At 38.0% G+C, this 20,784-nt stretch overlaps 1 protein-coding gene across 11 annotated transcripts in view; it reads left to right on the plus strand.

Annotated features, from left to right (window-relative positions):
- UNC79 (unc-79 homolog, NALCN channel complex subunit) overlaps positions 1-20,784 on the plus strand; it is a 288,494-nt gene that overhangs the window by 74,926 nt on the left and 192,784 nt on the right. For 10 of the 11 annotated variants that reach the window (XM_070775592.1, XM_070775586.1, XM_070775587.1 and 7 more), the window contains exons 6-7: positions 8,895-8,950; positions 9,624-9,753. In XM_070775592.1, coding sequence (XP_070631693.1) covers positions 8,895-8,950; positions 9,624-9,753 — 186 coding nt within the window. Of the gene's footprint in view, positions 1-53; positions 8,098-8,894; positions 8,951-9,623; positions 9,754-20,784 lie in introns of those variants that run through there. The other variant, XM_070775597.1, reaches the window with a different exon arrangement.

A 20,784-nucleotide genomic window follows, 5' to 3' on the forward strand; every position in this document is an offset into this window, starting at 1 on the left:
TATTAATTCCAAGACCAGTAATTGAATAAGATATCAAATAGGCAAACTAGAAATTCTTAGGAGATTTTCTTTTGGTGAATAGACAACTGGAGTTGTGTTAGAAAACAGACTTCAAAATTGAAATAAGTTTTACTTGCCTCTGGATGTTAGTAGTAATCTTATTGGCTAGTGATATTTTTAGAATATTGGAGAACAGTTTTAGAACACTGGAAATGGCTTGAATATAAGTATATAGAAATAATTCAATGATTGAAATAAAAATAAAATAATAATAATAAAAATAAAAACAATCACCTGCAGTTCTAAGAACTACAGATGACCACTGTGAATATTTTATGAATTTGCTACTCTAATACCATACGAATATCCTTGCACGTAAATCTTTTATTATATTTGTGACTGTTTCCTTAGAGTAAGTTCATAAAAGAGGGATTAATGGGTTGAAGGGCTTGAAAAAATTTTCAATATTCCCACTAATTATGTATGAAAATACACTGTACCCTGTTATAGAGTGCTATAACATTTGTGTAGAGATGACTAGATAAAAAACAATATCTCATTTTGATTTGTGTTTCTTTGATTACTAGTAATGTTAAGCAGATTTAATCTGATATACTTTGTTTGATTTCCGTTTATTAGGGTCACTGCAGATGAACTTCAGGAAACTAACCTAAAAGAGGCTGACTATTGGAGTCACATGCTAAGACATGATCTCAATGTTTATTTTCATTAGTAGACAAATTTGGGGGCCCTGTTTTTGACCTTCTACTTAATTACATAATGAGTAATAATTGAGTTTTTGACTCAGGATGAGGAAACCAATTTTTTCTTTTCATTTCAAAATCTTAATGTTTCTTAATCTGGAATATCATCCTTCAAATATGAAATCCCTTATGATTATTATATGAGTTTAATTAAAATATATATTTGGAGGAAGTTATATCTCATATCTCTATTTGGCTTAAAGGATCCTCATAATGTCATTTATATTTATTAGAATATAATGAATCTAGTTCGTTTAAGTCTCTAGTTAGTTATCTAAGTCTCTGAGAATCTAGTTAGTTAACTAAACTCTGCATCAGGCTTTGGTCCTAATTTCCACGTTGGGAGGCAGTTTAGCAGGTCGGGTAGAATCATGTGCTTTGAGGTTAAGGGTATGTGAGTTCACATCTGAGTTCAGCACAAATTGCCAGTTAGCTTAACCATGAGCAAGTTCTTCAACTTCCCTAAAACTAAGTTTTCTCACTTCCGAAATGGAAATAATTCTTCCTGCAATAACTACAAATGTTGTTGTGAGGATTTAATGGCTTGGGTCTGTGTGATGTGCTTCGTCAGCATAATGATGTGGCACATCATGGACACCGCTCAGTAAATGGAAACACGGATCTCTACAATCTGCCATTGTCTTCTTGGAGTTGAATGTTTCATTGGGAAACCACTGCTATCAAATAGTGTTACTTCTGTTATTTCTAAATCCGTGTCTTCATCTGTTCATGGGGGGACATGTATAGCCAGCTATTCTATACTAAGAATGACATGTGGGACAGCAAGTTAATCTGGTGATGGGGGAAACGGAAGAAGTGAGGTGCTGTCCACCAGGGGGCTCTCTGTGACTAAGTGGGTAGGACATTATTATCCTTTGAACTTTTATTGGGGGAGATAGCCAGTGGAAGCTTGATCCTTGTACCTGATTGTATATCAGGAAGAGAGCCGAGTTCTTGCTCAGGTACCAGGAATTCATTGCGTAACTCCTGTGTACGTTCCTCTGTGCTCAGCACTGTGAAAACCACCCTGAAATGTTAGACATGGTGCTTTCTATGGAGCTTATGTCTAATTGGGAAGATTAGGCTTATTCACATAAATGATTAATTTACAATGTAAAGTAGTATGTAAAAAGTACCGAATAAATTCTACGGATACTGTTAATTCATCAGAGGAGAGAACTGTATGGGTTGAAATGATCAGGAAAGGCTTTGTGCCACTTGATCATGGGTCTTAAAATCGTATAGAATTTTGATTGACGGGGTAAGTGGGGCATTCTGGGAGAGGAGGCAGTTTAAATAAAGGGACTCTCTGGGTCTGTTCATGGATAGTCAGTGGCCTCCTGTGAACAAGGTTCGTGTAGCAAATACAAGGAGAAGAGCAGACCCTGTGGAAGAGAAAGTACCCCAGACCAGAGAAAGCAGTCATGGCTTCACACAGTTCCCAATCTAGAGGACCATTTATAAACTCCACAAGCAGTTACTGAGTATCTGCTTGGTGCAACCCCTCCTCTCTCTTTGTGAAGCCTATCATGTGGTGGAGGGAGAAGATATTAACCAAATAATTACACAAGCAAGTGTCCAGTTTCGATTGTGACAAGTGCTTTGAATGATGTACATTGTGCTATGATGAGACCCTATAAAAGGGGATTTTTCTTTTATTGAAGAGATTAGGGAAAGCTTTTCTGGGAGTAAAACCTTTGGTCTGAGGACTGATGGATGAGTAGCATTAACAAGGCCTATCAGGGAGTGGAGCTTTCCAGGCAGAGGGCTCTTATGTGTCAGAAGGGAAACTTGCACGCAGGTGGGACTGACAGGTCACTGTAGCTGGAGCTCAGAGTGAGGGCTGCCTGGTGTGAGACGAGACTGTAGACACCCACAGGTTAGAACACGCAGGATGCTGTGGGCTCTGGGAGTCCTGCGCTCATCCTGAGTCTAATGGGGAGGTACTGAAAGACTGAGTGTTTGTGTGTGTGTCACTGGGATTTCCCAGGTGGCCCAGTGATAAAGAATCTGCCTGCCAATGGAGGAGACGCTGGTTAAATCCCTGGCTTGCGAAGACACCCTGGAGGAGGTAATGGCAACCCACTCCAGAATTCTTGTCTGGAGAATCCCATGGGCAGAGGTGCCTGGTGGGCTACGGTCCACAGGGTCACACAAAGTCAGACATGACTGAGCGACTGAGCATGCACGCACGTATGTGTCACCCTAGCTGCAGCTTAGAATGGAATAAAAGGAGCCAGAGTGGATACAGATTGACCCATGAGGAGGCCGTTGCATTTGTCTATACATGTAAAAGCCAGGGTTGATTGAGGCCAAGAAAAGTGGATATATCTGAGAGCTATTCAGGAAGTAAAAATTGTTAGGGTTTGGTGACATATTGGATATCCCTGAGAAAGAAGACACTGGAAGAGAAAGACCAGGCTTCTAAGGGAAGATCATGAGGTCTATTTTAGACATGTTATGTTCAAGCAGTCTTTAAAATATTTGAGAGAAGATGATATACCTTGGACTAATACATTGTTGTATGTCAGTTATATCTCAATAACACTGGGGGGAAAACCTACACATAACCTCAGTAATAATTCTCTATGTCCTAAAAAATTGGAATTGGTCAAACAGGAGATGGCAAGAGTGAACATCAACAGTTTAGGAATCAATGAACTAAAGTAGACAGGAATAGGCGACTTAATTCAGATGGCTATTATATCTACTACTGTGGGCAAGAATCCCTTAGAAGAAATGGAGTACCCCTCATTGTCAACAAAAGAGTCTGAAATGCAGTATTTGGGTACAATCTCAAAAACTACAGAATGATCTCAGTTCACTTCCAAGGAAAACCATTCAATATCACAGTAATTGAAGTCTTTGCCTCAACCACTAATGCCGAAGAAGCTGAAGTTGAATGGTTCTATGAATACTTACAAGACTTTGTAGAACTAACACCAAAAAAAGACGTCCTTTTCATCATAGGGGCCTGGAATGCAAAAGAAAGAAGTCAAGAGATATCTGGAATAACAGGCAAGTTTGGCCTTGGAGTACAAAATGAAGCAGGGCAAAGGATAACAGAGTTTTACAAAGAGAATGCACTGGTCATAGCAAAAACCCTCTTCCAACAACAGAAGAGACGACTATACACAGGGACATCACCAGATGGTCAACACCGAAATCAGACTGATTATATTCTTTGCAGCTGAAGATGGAGAAACTCTATACAGTCAGCAAAAACAAGACTGGGAGCTGACTGTGGCTCAGATCATGAACTCCTTATTGCAAAATTCAGACTTAAATTGAAGAAAGTAGGGTAAACCACTAGATCATTCAGGTATGACCTAAATCAAATCCCTGATGACTATACAGTGGAAGTGACAAATAGATTCAAGGGTTTAGATCTGATAGACAGAGTGCCAAAAGAACTACGGACGGAGGTTCATGACATTGTATAGGAGGTGGTGATCAAAACCATCCCCAAGAAAGAGAAATGCAAAAAGGCAAAATGGTTGTCTGAGGAGGCCTTACAAATAGTTGAGAAAAGAAGCCAAGCGAAAGGCAAAGGAGACAAGGAATGATATACCCATTTGAATGCAGAGTTCCAGAGAATAGCAAAGAGAGATAAAAGCCTTCCTAAAGGAACATTGTAAAGAAATAGAAGAAAACAATAGAATGGGGAGAGATCTCGTCAAGATCTCTTCAAGAAAATTAGAGATACCAAGGGAAAATTTCATGCAAATGGGCACCATAAAGGACAAAAATGGTATGGACCTAACAGAGGCAGAAGAGATTAAGAAGAGGTGGCAAGAATACACAGAAAAACTGTACAAGAAAGATCTTAATGACCTGGATAACCACAGTGGTATGATCACTCACCTAGAGCCAGACATCCTGGAGTGTGAATTCAAGTGGGCCTTAGGAAGCATTACTATGAAGAAAGCTAGTGGAGGTGATGGAAATCCTTCTGAGTTATTTCAAATCCTAAAAGATGCTGGTGCTAAAGTGTTGCACTCAATATGCCAGTGAATTTGGAAACCTCAGTAGTGACCACAGGACTGGAAAAGGTCAGTTTTTATTCCAATGCCAAAGAATATTCAAACTACTATACAATTGCACTCATTTCACATACCAGCAAGGTAATGCTGAAAATCCTTCAAGCTAGGCTTCAACAGTACATGAACTGAGAACTTCCAAATGTACAAGCTGTATTTAGAAAAGACAGAAGAGTTCAGTTCAATCACTCTGCCGTGTCTGTTTGTGATCGCATGAACTGCAGCACACCAGGCTTTCCAGTCCATCACCAACTCTCGGAGCTTGCATCTTTAAATTTCATTTCATGAAATTCATTAAAAATAGTTTAATTTCATGGCTGCAGTTACCATCTACAGTGGTTTTGGAGCCCAAGTCTGTCACTGTTTTCATTGTTTCCCCATCTATTTGACATGAAGTGATGGGACTGGATGCCATGATCTTAGTTTTTTGAATGTTGAGTTTTAAGTCAGCTTTTCCACTCTCTTCTTTCACTTTCATCAAGAGGCTCTTTAGTTCCTCTTCATTTTTTGCCATAAGGGTGGTGTCATCTGCATATCTGAAGTTCTTGGTTTTTCTCCCAGCAATCTTGATTCCAGCTTGTGCTTAATCCTGCCTGGCATTTCAGATGATGTACTCTGCATAGAAGTTAAATAAGCAGGTGACATATACAGCCTTGACATACTCCTTTCCCAATTTGGAACCAGTCTGTTGTTCCATGTCCAGTTCTACCTGTTGCTTCTTGACCTGCATACAGGTTTCTCAGGAGGCAGGTAAGGAGGTCTGGTATTCCTGTCTAGTTAAGAATTTGCCACAGTTTGTTGTGATCCAAATAGTCAAAGGCTTTAGCATAGCCAATTAAGCAGATTTTTTTCTGGAACTCTCTTGCTTTTTCTATGATCCAACGGATGTTGGCAATTTGATCTCTGGTTTCTCTGCCTTTTCTAAATCCAGCTTGTACATTTGTAAGTTCTTGGTTCACGTTCTGTTGAAACCTTGCTTGGAGGATTTTGGCCATTACTTTGCTAGCATGTGAATTGAGTGCAATTGTGTGGTAGTTTGAATATTCTTTGGCATTGCCCTTCTTTGGTATTGGAATGAAAACTGACCTTTTCCAGTCTTGTGGCCCCTGTTGAGTTTTCCAAACTTGCTGGCATATTGAGTGCAGAGTACATATATGAAACGCTACACTGGATGAAGCTGAAGCTGGAATTAAGATTGTTGGGAGAAATATCAATAACCTCAGATATGCAGATGACACCATCCTTATGGAAGAAAGTGAAGAGGAATCGAAGAACCTGTTGATTAAAGTGAGAGAGGAGAGTGAAAAATCTGCGTTAAAGCTCAACATTCAAAAAACTAAGATCATTGCATCCAGTCCCCTCAGTTCTTGGAAAATAGATGGGGAAAAAAATGGAAACAGTGACAGGCTTTATTTTCTTGGACTCCAAAATCACTGTGAATGCTGACTGCAGCCATGAAATTAAAAGATGTTTTTTCTTGGAAGAAAGGTTATGACAAACCTAGACAGCATATTAAAAAGCAGAGACATCACTTTGTTGACAAAGGTCCATCTAGTCAAAGCTATGGTTTTTCCAGTAGTCATGTCCAGATGTGAGAGTTGGACCATAAAGAAGGCTGAGTGCCAAAGAAATGATGCTTTTGAACTGTGGTATTGGAGAAAACTCTTGAGAGTCCCTTGGATAGCAAGGATATAAAACCAGTCAATCCCAAAGAAAATCAACCCTGAATTCCATTGGAAGGACTGATGTTGAAGTTCCAATACTTTGGCCACCTGATGCAAAGAACCAACTCCTTGGAAAAGACCTTGATGCTGGGAAAGATTGAGAGCAGGAGGGGAAGTGGGCAACAGAGGATGAGACGGTTGGATGGCATCACTGAGTCAATTAACATGAGTTTGAGCAAACTCCAGGATATAGTGAAGGACAGGAAAGTCTGACATCCTGCAGTTCCTGAGGTTACAATGATTCGGCCATGACTGAGCAACTGAACAACAGCAAAACACAAAAATGCAAATAAATCAGCTTCCTTCAGGAAAAAAGAGGTAATAGTAATTAAGAAGTTGTATTATGAGTCTTTAACCCGTTACAGAATTCTGGGCTAGAATTAATGAACTTTGAGCCCTCATGTTCAATGCTATTATACACTGAGTTGTATATAGATGATAAGTCAAGTTGTACAGTCATATCTTCTTTTACTATGTTTCACAGATCTTGTGTTTTTTTACGAAGTTTTGTAGCGTCTCTGCATTGTCAAATGATGGTTAGCATTTTTTAGCAATGAAATATTTTTCAATTGAGGTGTGTTCATTGTTTTATTTTAGATATAATGCTATTGCATCCTTAATAGACTATAGTATAGTCCAACCATAACTTTTATATGCCTGAAGAAACCAAAAAATTTTTATGATTCACATTATTGCAGTATTTGGTATGGTCTGTAATGGAACTTGTAGTATTTCTGAAGCATTGCTGTATATGAGTGTGACATTGCTCATGAGAGACATAGAATGAAAAGTGGATTTTATTTATGATCAGACCTTCAGGAACTCCAGCAGATACTGGCCCAATGGAAGAGGAGGAGCTTGCCAAGGAGGCAGAGAGCTGTTTGGCTTTTAATATAGGCTTTAAGCTATAAAAATGTTTGTTGTTACTTAATAGGAAGTCTTGGAGATAGCTGTATCAGGGGTCTGAGATGCCATCTTTGGGTTTCTCTTGAATTTCTTCTCATGTTTGCAAGATATGCCACAGTGAATATTCTTACATGCATGCATGCTCAGTCACTAAGTCGTGTTGACTCTCTACGACCCCATGGACTATAGCCGGCCAGGCTCCTCTGTCCATGGAGTTCTCCAGGCAAGAATACTGCAGTGGGTTGCCATTTCCTTCTCCAGGAGATCTCCCTGACTCAAGGATCAAACCCATGTCTCCTGTAGTGCAGGAGAATTCTTTACCACTAAGCCACCCGGGAAGCCCATATTCTTAAACAACCATATCTAAAAAATGGGTTTCAAAAATATATCCAATCAAATCCTATCAAAAATAAGATCAGTCAGGATGATTAGAGAAAAGTCTCCTGGTGTGCCTCTTTCCTTTTGTCAAAGAGGAAAAATGAGTCTCAGAAGCTCCCCAGCAGATTCCATTACGTCTTGCTTGTCAGCACTGAGTCATGTGGCTTTCCCAGCTGCAACAAAATCTGGCAAGTTGTCCTGCTTTGCAGTCTGTGTACTGGGAGCTGAACAAGGAAGAAAGGGTTGCTTACAGCAGTTGAGTAGCAACAGCACTGCCTGCCACAGGTAACGGGAGAGGGGCAGTCGTTAAGTCAAGGAAAGAGGGTGTTCAGCAGTGCTGAATTGATGAAGGTCGAATGATAGGTGGACTGAAAAGTCTCCATGGAGCTGAACGACTCAGAGGTCATTGGTGACTAAAGGGAGACCAGCTTCAGTGCTGTGATAAGGTTGGAAGATAGGTTAGGGAAGATATCAAATATGTATCTAACTAGGGTGAAAATATCTTTCTTCCACAAGTAAACATTGGCAAATTAAAGAAGCTTGCCGCTGTATAGCTTTTAAGGATTCCTCAACTAGATGAATTGGTGCTAAAAGACCTCTTTTCTAATCCATCAGTCTGTTCTTGCTATCTATCCAAACTTGGGCAAGATAGAAAACCAAACCTTTGTTCTCTAGCTGCAACATGGTGGTTATGAAATACATAATGTTTAAAGCTCTTAAGCTCAATACCTGGCACAAAATGAACACTCAAGTAATGTGAACTTTTACTATGATTAAGCAATTTTTTTTTCTGCATCATTCTTAATTACATTAATATGTTTATATTATAAAAGTATGATTCCTAGGGAGTTTTCTTAATATTTCCTATGCTAATAAGATAAATAAAATACTTTTCAGGGATCTTGAAATAAAACTTGATAAAGTCAAAGGTTTATATGATTTTTGATAGGTATAAATACATGAAAATAAGCAATTTCTAATTTAATGATTAGAGTGAAGAGTCCTACTAATATAGTTTATTACACAGGATCTTTTGTCTGGTATTTACATTTCATGTACCAATTATATTTTCTTCCTTTCAGTGTATCATTGTCAATTATTGGAATGCCTCATGAAATATAAACAGGAAGTCTGGAAAGTAAGTTTGGGGCCACGTTAAACTCATAGTCACAAATTGAATTTATATAATAGAGTAAAAGTTGTTTGCATGTTAAAACTATTGTTTAGGTCAAATTTATTGATGTCTTATTATCTTGGTGTGGTAGAAATTATAATTCTTTGCTTACTGGTTAATTACTTATCATTTAGAGAAGAAATGAGATTTGAAGAGCAGAGTGACTTGACAGAAGCAGTAATTGGATATCTCTCGTTTGTGGAATTTAGCAAATACTGTACAATGTGACAGTTTTATTTAATTTGAAAGGTTTCTTGGGAAACTTTCTTCTTTCAAATAGATGTGAATTATTAAAAAATATGTTTTACAGAAATGTTTTTAAAAATGTAGTGTTTGGCAAACTGGCTTTATGCCGTTCTAAAATCTTCCCCATTATTCTGAATAGAAAAGAATATGTTAAAAGATAGTGTACATCTGAACACTACCAGGGCTGGCTTATTTACAACACCCATGAAAATAATAAAAAGAAGATTCTAATGTGACTTAATCTGCAAAGGCCACCTAGATGATGAAGTTCCAGGGAAATTAACCACTTCAATCCCTCCACTAGAATTTTCACTGCTTTGGTAATATTGAATGAGCTACCTTTATTTTTATTTGATGATGTTGGTGAAAACATGCTTCTTGTTTTCTTTAGGATCTTTTGTATGTGATAGCCTATGGGCCTTCACAAGTGAAACCTCCAGCTGTGCAAATGCTGTTCCATTACTGGCCCAATTTAAAACCTCCAGGGGCAATAAGCGAGTACAGGGGCTTGCAGTACACAGGTAAGGGAAGACAAGCTCTGTGTGCCCCATCTTGATTTCTCTCATGCCATATTTGGCTCGCTTACTTATTTGTTTAAATACTGTTAGATTATGTTTACTGTACCCTTAGATGGTGTTATAAATCCTTTCTGAAACTAGGTGGTATAAAAATGAATTAATTAAAATTAATTTCAAATCTTTTATGACATCATAGCAAATTGCATTAAGTTTCAGCCCCATTTGCTATACACTGGCCTCTGGTGTTACCATTGCTAATCATATTGATCACCGTCAAGGTGTCAGCAATTAGTAATGCTGCAGATTGGTGCAGATTTAGCAGGGTCCCTAGCGGCTGATTCTGCTCTAGTGAGAAGACTTGGAGTGCTTTCAGCATTACAAATTCAGGCACTAAATAAAAATTAAATGACCCTGAAAGCCTAGTTGGACATAAAGAGTCAACCACTGGTGAATACTGGTATAATTAATAAACAGCAAGTAAACACTGAGTTTATTGTAAAGACATACATTTACCAAAAATGAAATAAACTAGCCTCTGTGTCGTTAATGTTTATGTTATAAAATCAAAGAAGCAGTATATGGCTAATAACATTTCTGATGCCCCTGTCTACCCTCTCACCCCCACTTTATTGTATACATATTCTTATGAAAATGTAAGAGGTAAATATTTTGGCATTGCTTTTATTCAAGGTATGGTAGGACTGTACACAGATGTTATAAGAATGTACTTCTTTCTTGGCATTTGGTGATTTGAGGTGGTTCAAAGGGGATTTAACTTAATACAGATGTCTGTTTTATGTTTCTGATTAAAGCCAAGTGTTAGAGATATTGATGGTCCTTGGTAAGCTTATTCTATACTCGGAACAAATATTAGCCTTAGTGATAACAATGGTATTAACGGAAATGATGAAGGTAGATAGTAAGAAATTTGAAAAAATGGAAATTGGTATTATTTATGTTTTATATCTTTAATAGTAGAGGATGTTTAAGTGTTGCTAAGTGGATAATTTGAGTGTAAAGGCAAGAATTTGGAAACACTCATAAAAGGTGAAATGACTGAAAAATTTGATACCAATCAGTTCTCAATATATCCCAGAAATAAACATTTATGTGATATATGAATAGGTAACTAATATCAAATGAAGCTGATTTATTTGATAAATATTTGAGAATACTGCATGAAAGAGAGAGCATGTGGCAGGAACTATATATTGACAATAGAAGAATTGACACAAAACCAGACCTCATGGAACTTAATGCAGTTTAAATATGGAAATTCATTCATTTATTCAGCAAATATTTGTGGGGCATCTACTACTAACCAGACATTATTCTAGGCACTGGTGGTACAGTTATTTAATAAAAACAGGCTGAAGCATTGGCCTGGGCATTCCAATTGTGGTGGAAAGACCAGGAAACCACCTTACAGTGTAAGAAGCACAGTGCTGTGTGTCCGACTCTTTGTGACCCCATGGACTGTAGCCCACACAGGCTCCTCTGTCCATGGGGATTCTCCAGGCAAGAATACTGGAGTGGGTTGCCATGCCCTCCTCCAGGGGATCTTCCCAACCCAGGGATCAAACCCAGGTCTCCCACATTACAGGTGTATTCTTTATCATCTAAGCCACCAGAGCAAATATAGAGAGCTGTGGGAACACACAGGAAGGGCCTCTGACCTCACCCCAGTGGTGGGTTAATTTGGAGAAGGTTAAATTGTCAAGAAAGGTTCTGGAGAGTGTGACATGTAAGGTGATACCTGAAAGTTATGCACACAATAGATAGAGTCATAAGGGGAGTGAATCATGAATGGATAAAATGTGAGTTTGAAGCAGAAGAAACTTCATGGATTCAGACTTGGAGGCCAGAAACTGCACAGTTGTATTTAGGAACTGAAAAAAGTCTTATGTAGCCAGGTAGTGGAGGGACAGGAGGAGACTAGCTGGGAGTGAAGCAGAAAGCCTGATGGCCTACGAAGGAGTTTGGATTTTATCCTAGCAGCAAAGTGAAACCACGGACAGGTTTTAAATGGAGAAACCACATGATGAGATTTGCCTGTTCAGAGCATCTTAGAAGCCCACAGAGTGACTGCCAGTTCCATTTACCCTGTGACTACACCCTCTTGGAAGGGCCAAGACAGCCAAAGCTGTCTCCCCGGAATAGCTCAGCCTATGCTTACTGAGACCAAAGAGACTCTTTCATCTTTTCTTGGCATTTATGAACAAGACGTTTCTGTCTACAGGCATTCATTTTTCAATCCATTCTTGTGTTCATACCCCGACACATTTCCATCCTTGCCATGTGTCCTTATATGCTTGCTACCTGCCACCCTCCGTCCAGGGAAGCAGCTGTCTTGGAACTCCCATGCTAGTGAGGCATGGCATTCTGTGCAGGAAACAAGAGATCATGGGAAAAGTTAAATCATTCTGTTCTATGTATTACAATTTATCCAGCGCTGGCTGTTTGTCAGACATTGGTCTAGCTGCTAAGTATTTCATTTCATATTTTAGCCTGCTCTTAGCTGAACAGAATATGTGGGCCAAGCACCATATTTAGCTTTACAGACAGTTTTTTTCAATTTATTCTCACAAAAATCTTGGGAGGTATATTTTCTTATTTTAATGTTATAGATCAAGAGTGGGACAGAGTTTAAGTAATATCACTAAACTTACACAAATAATAAAAGAGCACAGCTTGAGTTTGATCCTAGATCATCTTAATTAAAAACCTATATTTTTCTGCTCAATTCAGTTCTGTAATTAAACTTTAGCTGGAGCACTGGAAATTTTCTGCAATTCTTCCTGCAATGAAATATGCACTAAACGGTATCATCAGTATTTAGATGGCTTTACAACCTTAAATGTTCTCCATAATAAAATTATGCGGAGATAGAATTTTATGGACTCAAAGATTAAATGCTTTCTTAGGGAGCAGCAACATTGTATGTCTTCCCAGTGATGTGTTTCCTTTTTAAGACATAAATTTTATTTTTTTGTAAAAGAAAGATTTGTTTTTAGAAAAATTATAGAAATCTGAAAGAGAGAAAAAAATATTACCAAGAAATGACCATTGTTAACATTTTGGTTTATTTCCCTCCAGTTTTTGTGATGTACCTCTTAAAATAAAATAGATCATATTATATATAATTCTGCAAAGTTACCTCTCCCCTTTCATTATGACGTTTTTCAATTACAGAAAAGTTCAAATACAGAAAAGACTAATACTATGAGCACACGTATAGCCACCTAGATTTAATCATTGTTAGTAATTTTAACTATGCATATGTTTATATTTAATGTATTGATTGCTTTTAAAGGATAGTAACGTGGGAATATTATAGCTCATATGAAGAAGATCAAACAGTGAGGATTTGGCAATCTACAATGTTTGCTTCTTTTCAGTTTATTAGTATTTATCATAAACAAAAGAGTACCCCAATTATTTTGGTCATTAAATACAAGTCTTAATGATGCAAGAATTACAGGTTTCTTGGCAATGAAATAGCCATTAGAGTGTTCTATAAAGCTCTGCTTCTCTGGGGAGAAAGAAACCATTTAGCAATTTTCTTGCTACAATAGGCCAGATCCGATCAGATCAGTCGCTCAGTCGTGTCCGACTCTTTGCGACCCCATGAATCGCAGCACGCCAGGCCTCCCTGTCCATCACCAACTCCTGGAGTTCACTCAGACTCACGTCCATCGAGTCAGTGATGCCATTCAGCCATCTCATCCTCTGTCGTCCCCTTCTCCTCCTGCCCTCAATCTCTCCCAGCATCAGAGTCTTTTCCAATGAGTCAACTCTTCGCATGAGGTGGCCAAAGTACTGGAGTTGCAGCTTCAGCATCAGTCCTTCCAAAGAAATCCCAGGGCTGATCTTCAGAATGGACTGGTTGGATCTCCTTGCAGTCCAAGGGACTCTCAAGAGTCTTCTCCAACACCACAGTTCAAAAGCATCAATTCTTCGGCACTCAGCCTTCTTCACAGTCCAACTCTCACATCCATACATGACCACAGGAAAAACCATAGCCTTGACTAGACGAACCTTTGTTGGCAAAGTAATGTCTCTGCTTTTGAATATGCTATGTAGGTTGATCATAACTTTCCTTCCAAGGAGTAGGCATCTTTTAATTTCATGGCTGCAGTCACCATCTGTAGTGATTTTGGAACCCAGAAAAATAAAGTCTGACACTGTTTCCACTGTTTCCCCATTTATTTCCCATGAAGTGGTGGGACTGGATGCCATGATCTTCGTTTTCTGAATGTTGAGCTTCAAGCCAACTTTTTCACTCTCCACTTTCGCTTTCATCAAGAGGCTTTTGAGTTCCTCTTCACTTTCTGCCATAAGGGTGGTGTCATCTGCATATCTGAGGTGATTGATATTTCTCCAGCCTTTGTTAGCAAAGGTGAGCACCAGTTATTGTGTAGTTTCCACCTGAATTACAGGACAAAAATGTGGCACAAATACATTTCTAAGACTGAGATTGTGGCAAAAGTAGATAAAGTGCTACTAACTAAAGATAGTGCTACGAGGTTAGACTTTGGCCTAGCCTACCAAATGTCTAATTCTACATTAGTACAATTGGATTTTTGAGTTGTATATAAGCTTAAAATACAAGAAAGCCTTTCCAATCCTTTTATGTCATAACTTCCTCCTCATCAAGTTCTTATTTATTTTATTATATTGATTTTATCTCCACATAACTTAAAATGCTTTAAACCATTTTATTGGTGCCTTATACACATATAAAGTAATACAAATTTTAAGTGTATATGGAACATTTCCCACCATGTTTACTACGATGATTGCCTTTCCTTCTGTCCCATAGTTAACCACTAGACTTGTTTCCAACATCAGAGATTATTTTTGCCTATTTGTGAACTTTATATACATGGAATGTGCACACATCATTTGTGTACACACGTATGTGTGTGTGATTTGTTCATGGGTTGAGCATAACTGCACGTTGTTCATTTTTTTCTATATACATATTTTACCAAATGTATGTACCACAGTTTATGTATCGGTTTTCCTATTGATGGATATTTGGGTTTTCCCACATTTTGGCTCTTATAAATAATGCTGCTGTGAACATTCTTCCACATATCTTTTGAGTATACACACACATACAATTCTGTTATATATGCCTAGAGTGGAAGTACTGGATCAGAGGGTATGAATCTATCCAGTTTTAATGGATAATAATAAAATTTTATATCCTTTAGTGCAGATCTTTCTACCCCATAATTGTTGATCTCTTCCTTGTCTCCCCCTGCTTTCCTCTTCCTTCTTCTCTTCCTCCTTCAAGTTTTGCTAAGTTGAAGAGTTTGTCAAGTTAAACATACACAAACACATACCTAAGCAACTAAGATTTTGATTGATGATTGCCTTGAATCCAGATCATTTTGGGAAACTGGCCCCTTGGTAGTACTGAATCTTCCAAACCAAAACAGAGTATCTTTCTTCTATTAGTTAGGCTTTCTTTAGTTCCCCTCAATGCTGTTTTCTGGTTTTTGTGTAGATGTCTTGCCTATGACTCATGTAGTCTGTCACTAGGCATTCATTTATCTTTTGATGTTATTATCAATGATAAATCTTTTAGAAATTACATTTTATAACCCTTTTTGCTAATATGTAGGTGTGCAGTTAATTCTAGTACGAAAATGAAAGTGTTAGTTGCTCAGTCACGTCTGACTCTTTGGGAACCCATGGACTGCAGCCTGCCAGGCTCCTCTGCCCATGGGATTTCCCAGGCAAGAATACTGGAATTGGTTGCCATTTCCTTCTCCAGGGCATCTTCCCAACCCAGGGATCAAACCTGGGTCTCCTGCACTACAGACAGATTCTTTACTGTCTGAGCCATCAGGGTATACTGATCTTATATTTGGCCACCTTGATAAATTCACTTTTTAATTCTAATAATATATTTGCAGACACTTTTTAATAAGTGCAAACACTTATTAAAAATTTTTCATGTGTAAATCTGTATTATTGTTGAATGATAACAGTTTAGGGCTTCCCAGATGGCCCTAGTGGTAAAAAACCTGGCTGCTAATGTGGGAGACACAGGTTCGATCCCTTGAGGAAGGGATGACAACCCACTCCAATGTTCTTATCTGGGGAATCCACGGACAGGAGAGCCTGGCAGGTTACGGTCCATAGGGTTGCAAAGAATCGGACATGAATGAAGTGACTTAGCACAAGCACAAGAACAGTTTAATGTCTCCTTTTCAATCCTTATGTCTTTTGTGTCTCTTGCCTTGTCCTGGCTAAAACCTCCTATGCTATGCTGAGTTCTAAGTTCCTTGAGGTTTCTTCTTTGACTCATGCATCATTTAGAAGGATGATAATTTCTAATCATAAGGAGATTTTTGTAGTGAAGTTTTGTATTGATTTATAGCTTGATTCCTCTATAGTCAGACGATATACTTCATATTATCTCATTACTTTGACAATTTTAACACTTTCTTTAGAGTAAGTTTATGGTCATTTTTGTAAATGTTCCTTTGTATTTAAAAAGAACTTATGTTTAGCTATTGTTTGGTACTGTGTTCTATGTATGTCAATTAAATAAATTTTTTTATTGTATAGTTCAAATGTTCTATATCCTTATTGCATTTTTGCATATTTTTTCCATCAGTTACCAAGAGTAGAATGTTAAACTCTCCCATGATGACTGTCGATTTGTATATTCCACCTTGTAGCTGTCAATATTTGCTGTATAAATTTGGGAGCTGTATTATTAGATGCATACAAATTTAGAAGACAGTATTTTCCTGGTGGGGCTTCCCTGGCGGCTCAGAGGTAAAAAAAGATTGCCAGCAATGCAGGAGACACAGGAGATGGGGGTTCGATCCCTGGATTGGGAATGTCTCCTGGAGGAAGGTATAGCAACCCACTGTAGTATTCTTGCCTGGAGAATCCCATGGACAAGGGAGCCTGGTGGGCTACAGTCCACAGGGTCACAACGAGTCGGACACGACTGAAGTAACTGAGCACACACACACATCTTCCTGGTGAACTGAAACTTACCATTATGAAGTGCATGTCTTTATTACTAATAATGCCTTTTTGTCTGTTAAAATGTACTTTGTTTTATTCTAATATATCTACACCAGCTTTCAAGAGTGCATGTGTGATATTTTTTGATGTTTTGTTTTCAACTTTTTAATATTTTTGTATTTCATGTGTGTCTTGTAAGTAGCATATAGTTCTAGTTTTTAAACTCAGTTTTCATGATCTTTGCCTTTTAATTGAAGCACTTTGTCCACATATATGTAATATAATTACTATTTGATTTGACTTTAAATCAAATTAAGCTCCTGTCAGTTGCTTCATTTACAAATAATTTCTCCCATTCTGTAGATTTGCTTTTCATTTTGTTTATATCTTCCTTTGTTGTGCAAATGCTTGCACATTTGATTAGATCCTGTTTGTTTATTTATTTATTTTCCTTTCTTTTGCCTTGGCAGACAGTCTAAGAAAATACTGCTACGATTTGTGTCAGAGAATATTTTGCCTATGTTCTCTTCTAGGAGTTTTATGGTGTTATGTCTTATATTTAAGTCTTTTTAAAAAATAGTTCTGTATTTATTTAGCTGCACTGGGTTTAGTTGCAGTATGTGAAATCTTTTAGTCATAGCATGCAGGATCTGTTAGTTGCAACACGCAAAATCCTTAGTTGCGACATAGGAACTCTTCACTGAAGCATGTTTGATCTAATTCCCTGATCAGGGATCAAACCTGGGCTCCCTGCATTGGGAGCGTGGAGTCTTAGTCTCTAGGGGGACCATCAGGGAAATCCCTATATTTGAGTATTTAAACCATTTTGAGTTTATTATTTTATATGGTGTAAGTGAGTGTTCTAACTTCATTGATTTACATATGACTGTCCAGCTTTTCCAACACAACTTGAAGAGACTGTCTTTTCTCCATGGTATATTCTTGCCTCCTTCATTGAAGATTCATTGACCATTGGTGTGTGGATTTATTTTTGGGCTATGTATTCCATTCCAGTGACCTGTATGTCTTTTGTGCCAAAGCCATGCTGTTTTGATTAATGTCGCTTTGTAGTATTGTCTGAAGTCTGAAAGGGTTATACCTCCAGCTTTGTTCTCTTTCCTCAGGATTACTTTGGCAATTCTGGGTCTTTTGTGGTTCTGTATAAATTTTAGGATTATTTGTTCTAGTTCTGTGAAAAAAGTCATGAGTAATTTGATAGGATTCACATTATATCTGTAAATTGTTTGGGGTAGTGTGGCCATTTTAACTGCATTAATTCTTCCAATTCAAGAGCATGGGATATCTTTCCATTTCCTTAAATCATCTTCAGTTTCCTTTATCAATGTTTTATAGTTCTCAGTGTATACATCTTAAACCTGCTTCAGTTCAGTTCAGTCGCTCAGTCATGTCCGACTTTTTGCGACCCCATGAATCACAGCACGCCAGGCCTCCCTGTCCATCACCAACTCCCAGAGTTCACTCAGACTCACGTCCATCAAGTCAGTGATGCCATCCAGCCATCTCATCCTTTGTCGTCCCCTTCTCCTCCTGCCTCCAATCCCTCCCAGCATCAGAGACTTTTCCAATGAGTCAGCTCTTTGCATGAGGTGGCCAAAGTACTGGAGTTTCAGCTTTAGCATCATTCCTTCCAAAGAACACCCAGGGCTGATCTCCTTCAGAATGGACTGGTTGGATCTCCTTGCAGTCCAAGGGACTCTCAAGAGTCTTTTCCAACACCACAGTTCAAAAGCATCAATTCTTCGGTGCTCAGCTTTCATCACAGTCCAACTCACATCCATACGTGACTAGTGGAAAAACCATAGCCTTGACTAGATGGACCTTTGTTGGCAAAGTAATGTCTCTGCTTTTCAATATGCTATCTAGGTTGGTCCTATCTAGGTTACTCCTTCCAAGGAGTAAGCGTCTTTTAATCTCATGGCTGCAATCACCATCTGCAGTGATTATGGAGCCCAAGAAAATGAAGTCTGACACTGTTTCCACTGTGTCCCCATCTATTTCCCATGAAGTGATGGGACCGGATGCCATGATCTTCGTTTTCTGAATGTTGAGCTTTAAGCCAACTTTTTCATTCTCCTCTTTCACTTTCATCAAGAGGCTTTTTAGTTCCTCTTCACTTTCTGCCATAAGGGTGGTGTCATTGGCATATCTGAGGTTACTGGTATTTCTCCCGGCAATCTTGATTCCAGCTTGTGCTTCTTCCAGCCCAGAGTTTCTCATGATGTACTCTGCATGTAAGTTAAATAAGCAGAGTGACAATATACAGCCTTGACATACTCCTTTTCCTATTTGGAACCAGTCTGTTGTTCCATGTTCAGTTCTAACTGTTGCTTCCTGACCTACATATAGGTTTCTCAAGAGGCAGGTCAGGTGGTCTGGTATTTCCATCTCTTTCAGAATTTTCCACAGTTTATTGTGATCCACACAGTCAAAGGCTTTCGCATAGTCAAAAAAGCAGATATAGACGTTTTTCTGAAACTCTCTTGCTTTTTCCATGATCCAGCGGATGTTGGCAATTTGATCTCTGGTTCCTCTGCCTTTTCTAAAACCAGCTTGAACATCTGGAAGTTCATGGTTCATGTATTGCTGAAGCCTGGCTTGGAGAATTTTGAGCATTACTTTACTAGCGTGTGAGATGAGTGCAATTGTGTGGTAGTTTGAGCATTCTTTGACATTGCCTTTCTTTGGGATTGGAAGTAAATCCCAAATAAATAAAAAATAAACCTGCTTGGTTAGGTTTATTCCTAGGTATTTTTTAAAATGTGATTTAATTTTTTTTTTTTTACTTTCTCCTTCTGATAGTTCATTGTTAATGTAAAGAAAGGCAAAAACTTTCTGTATAATAATCATGTATCCTGCGGTCTTGCTGAATTTTTCAGTTCTAATAGTTTTTATGTAGAGTTTTTAGGGTTTTCTTGATAGAATATCATGTCATATGTATATGAGACAATTTTACCTCTTCCTTTCTGATTTGGATACCTTTTACTTTTCTCTTGTCTGATTGCTGTGGCTAGAACTTTTAAATACTATGTTGAATAAAAGTGATAAGAGAGAGTATTCTTGTCTTGTTTCAGAATTTAGGGAGAAGTCTTTTAGCTTTTTACCAATGAGTATTATGGCTGTGGATTTGTCATAAGTGACTTTTATTATGTTGAGATATGTTCTCTCTATACTCACTTTGGGAACAGGTTTTATCATGAATGGAGGTTGAACTTTATCAAATGCAGTTTCTGCATCTTTTGCAATAATCATGTGCTGTTTTTCTTTTGTCAATGTGATGTATCACATTGATTGCCTTGCAAGTGCTGAACCACCCTTGAGACCCTGGAGTGACTCCAACTTGATAATGGTGTATAATCCTTTTTATGTGTTCTTGCATTCAGTTTGCTAATATTTTGTTGAGGATTTTTGCATCTATATTCATCAAAGATATTGGCCTATAATTTTCTTTTTTTGTAGTGTCCTTAGTTTTGGCTTCATAGAGTGACTTTGGGAGTGTTCCCTCCCCTTCAGTCTTTTGAGAGTTTGAGAAGGATAGGTATAGTTCTTTGTATGTTTGATAGAATTCCCCAGTGAAACCACCTCATCCTGGACTTTTGTTTGCAGGGAGTTTTTTTCTAAAATTATGGATTCTGTTTTACTTCTGGTGGTGTTTATTCAAATTATATTTCTTCTTGATTCAGTTTTTGCAGGCTGTGTGTTTCTAGAAACTTGTCCATTTCATGTGGGTTGTCTGTTATTGGCATAAAAGTATTCATAGTGTTTTCTCGATTTTTTTTAAAATTTCTGTGCAATTGGTTATTATTTCTCCTCTTTCATTTCTTATTTTGTTTAGTTGAGTCCTCTTTCTTTTCTTCTTGGTGAGCCTGGCCAGAGGGTTTTTTGATTTTGTTTATACTTTCAAAAAACTAGCTCTTTGATTTTTTTCTATTTTTAAATATCTCTTTCTATTTTTAAATATCTCTTTCTATTTTTAAATATCTCTTTATTTCCTCTCTGATCCTTATTATTTCCTTTCTT

Source organism: Bos indicus, chromosome 21 (genome assembly GCF_029378745.1).
Source record: "Bos indicus isolate NIAB-ARS_2022 breed Sahiwal x Tharparkar chromosome 21, NIAB-ARS_B.indTharparkar_mat_pri_1.0, whole genome shotgun sequence".
NCBI lineage: Eukaryota > Metazoa > Chordata > Mammalia > Artiodactyla > Bovidae > Bos > Bos indicus.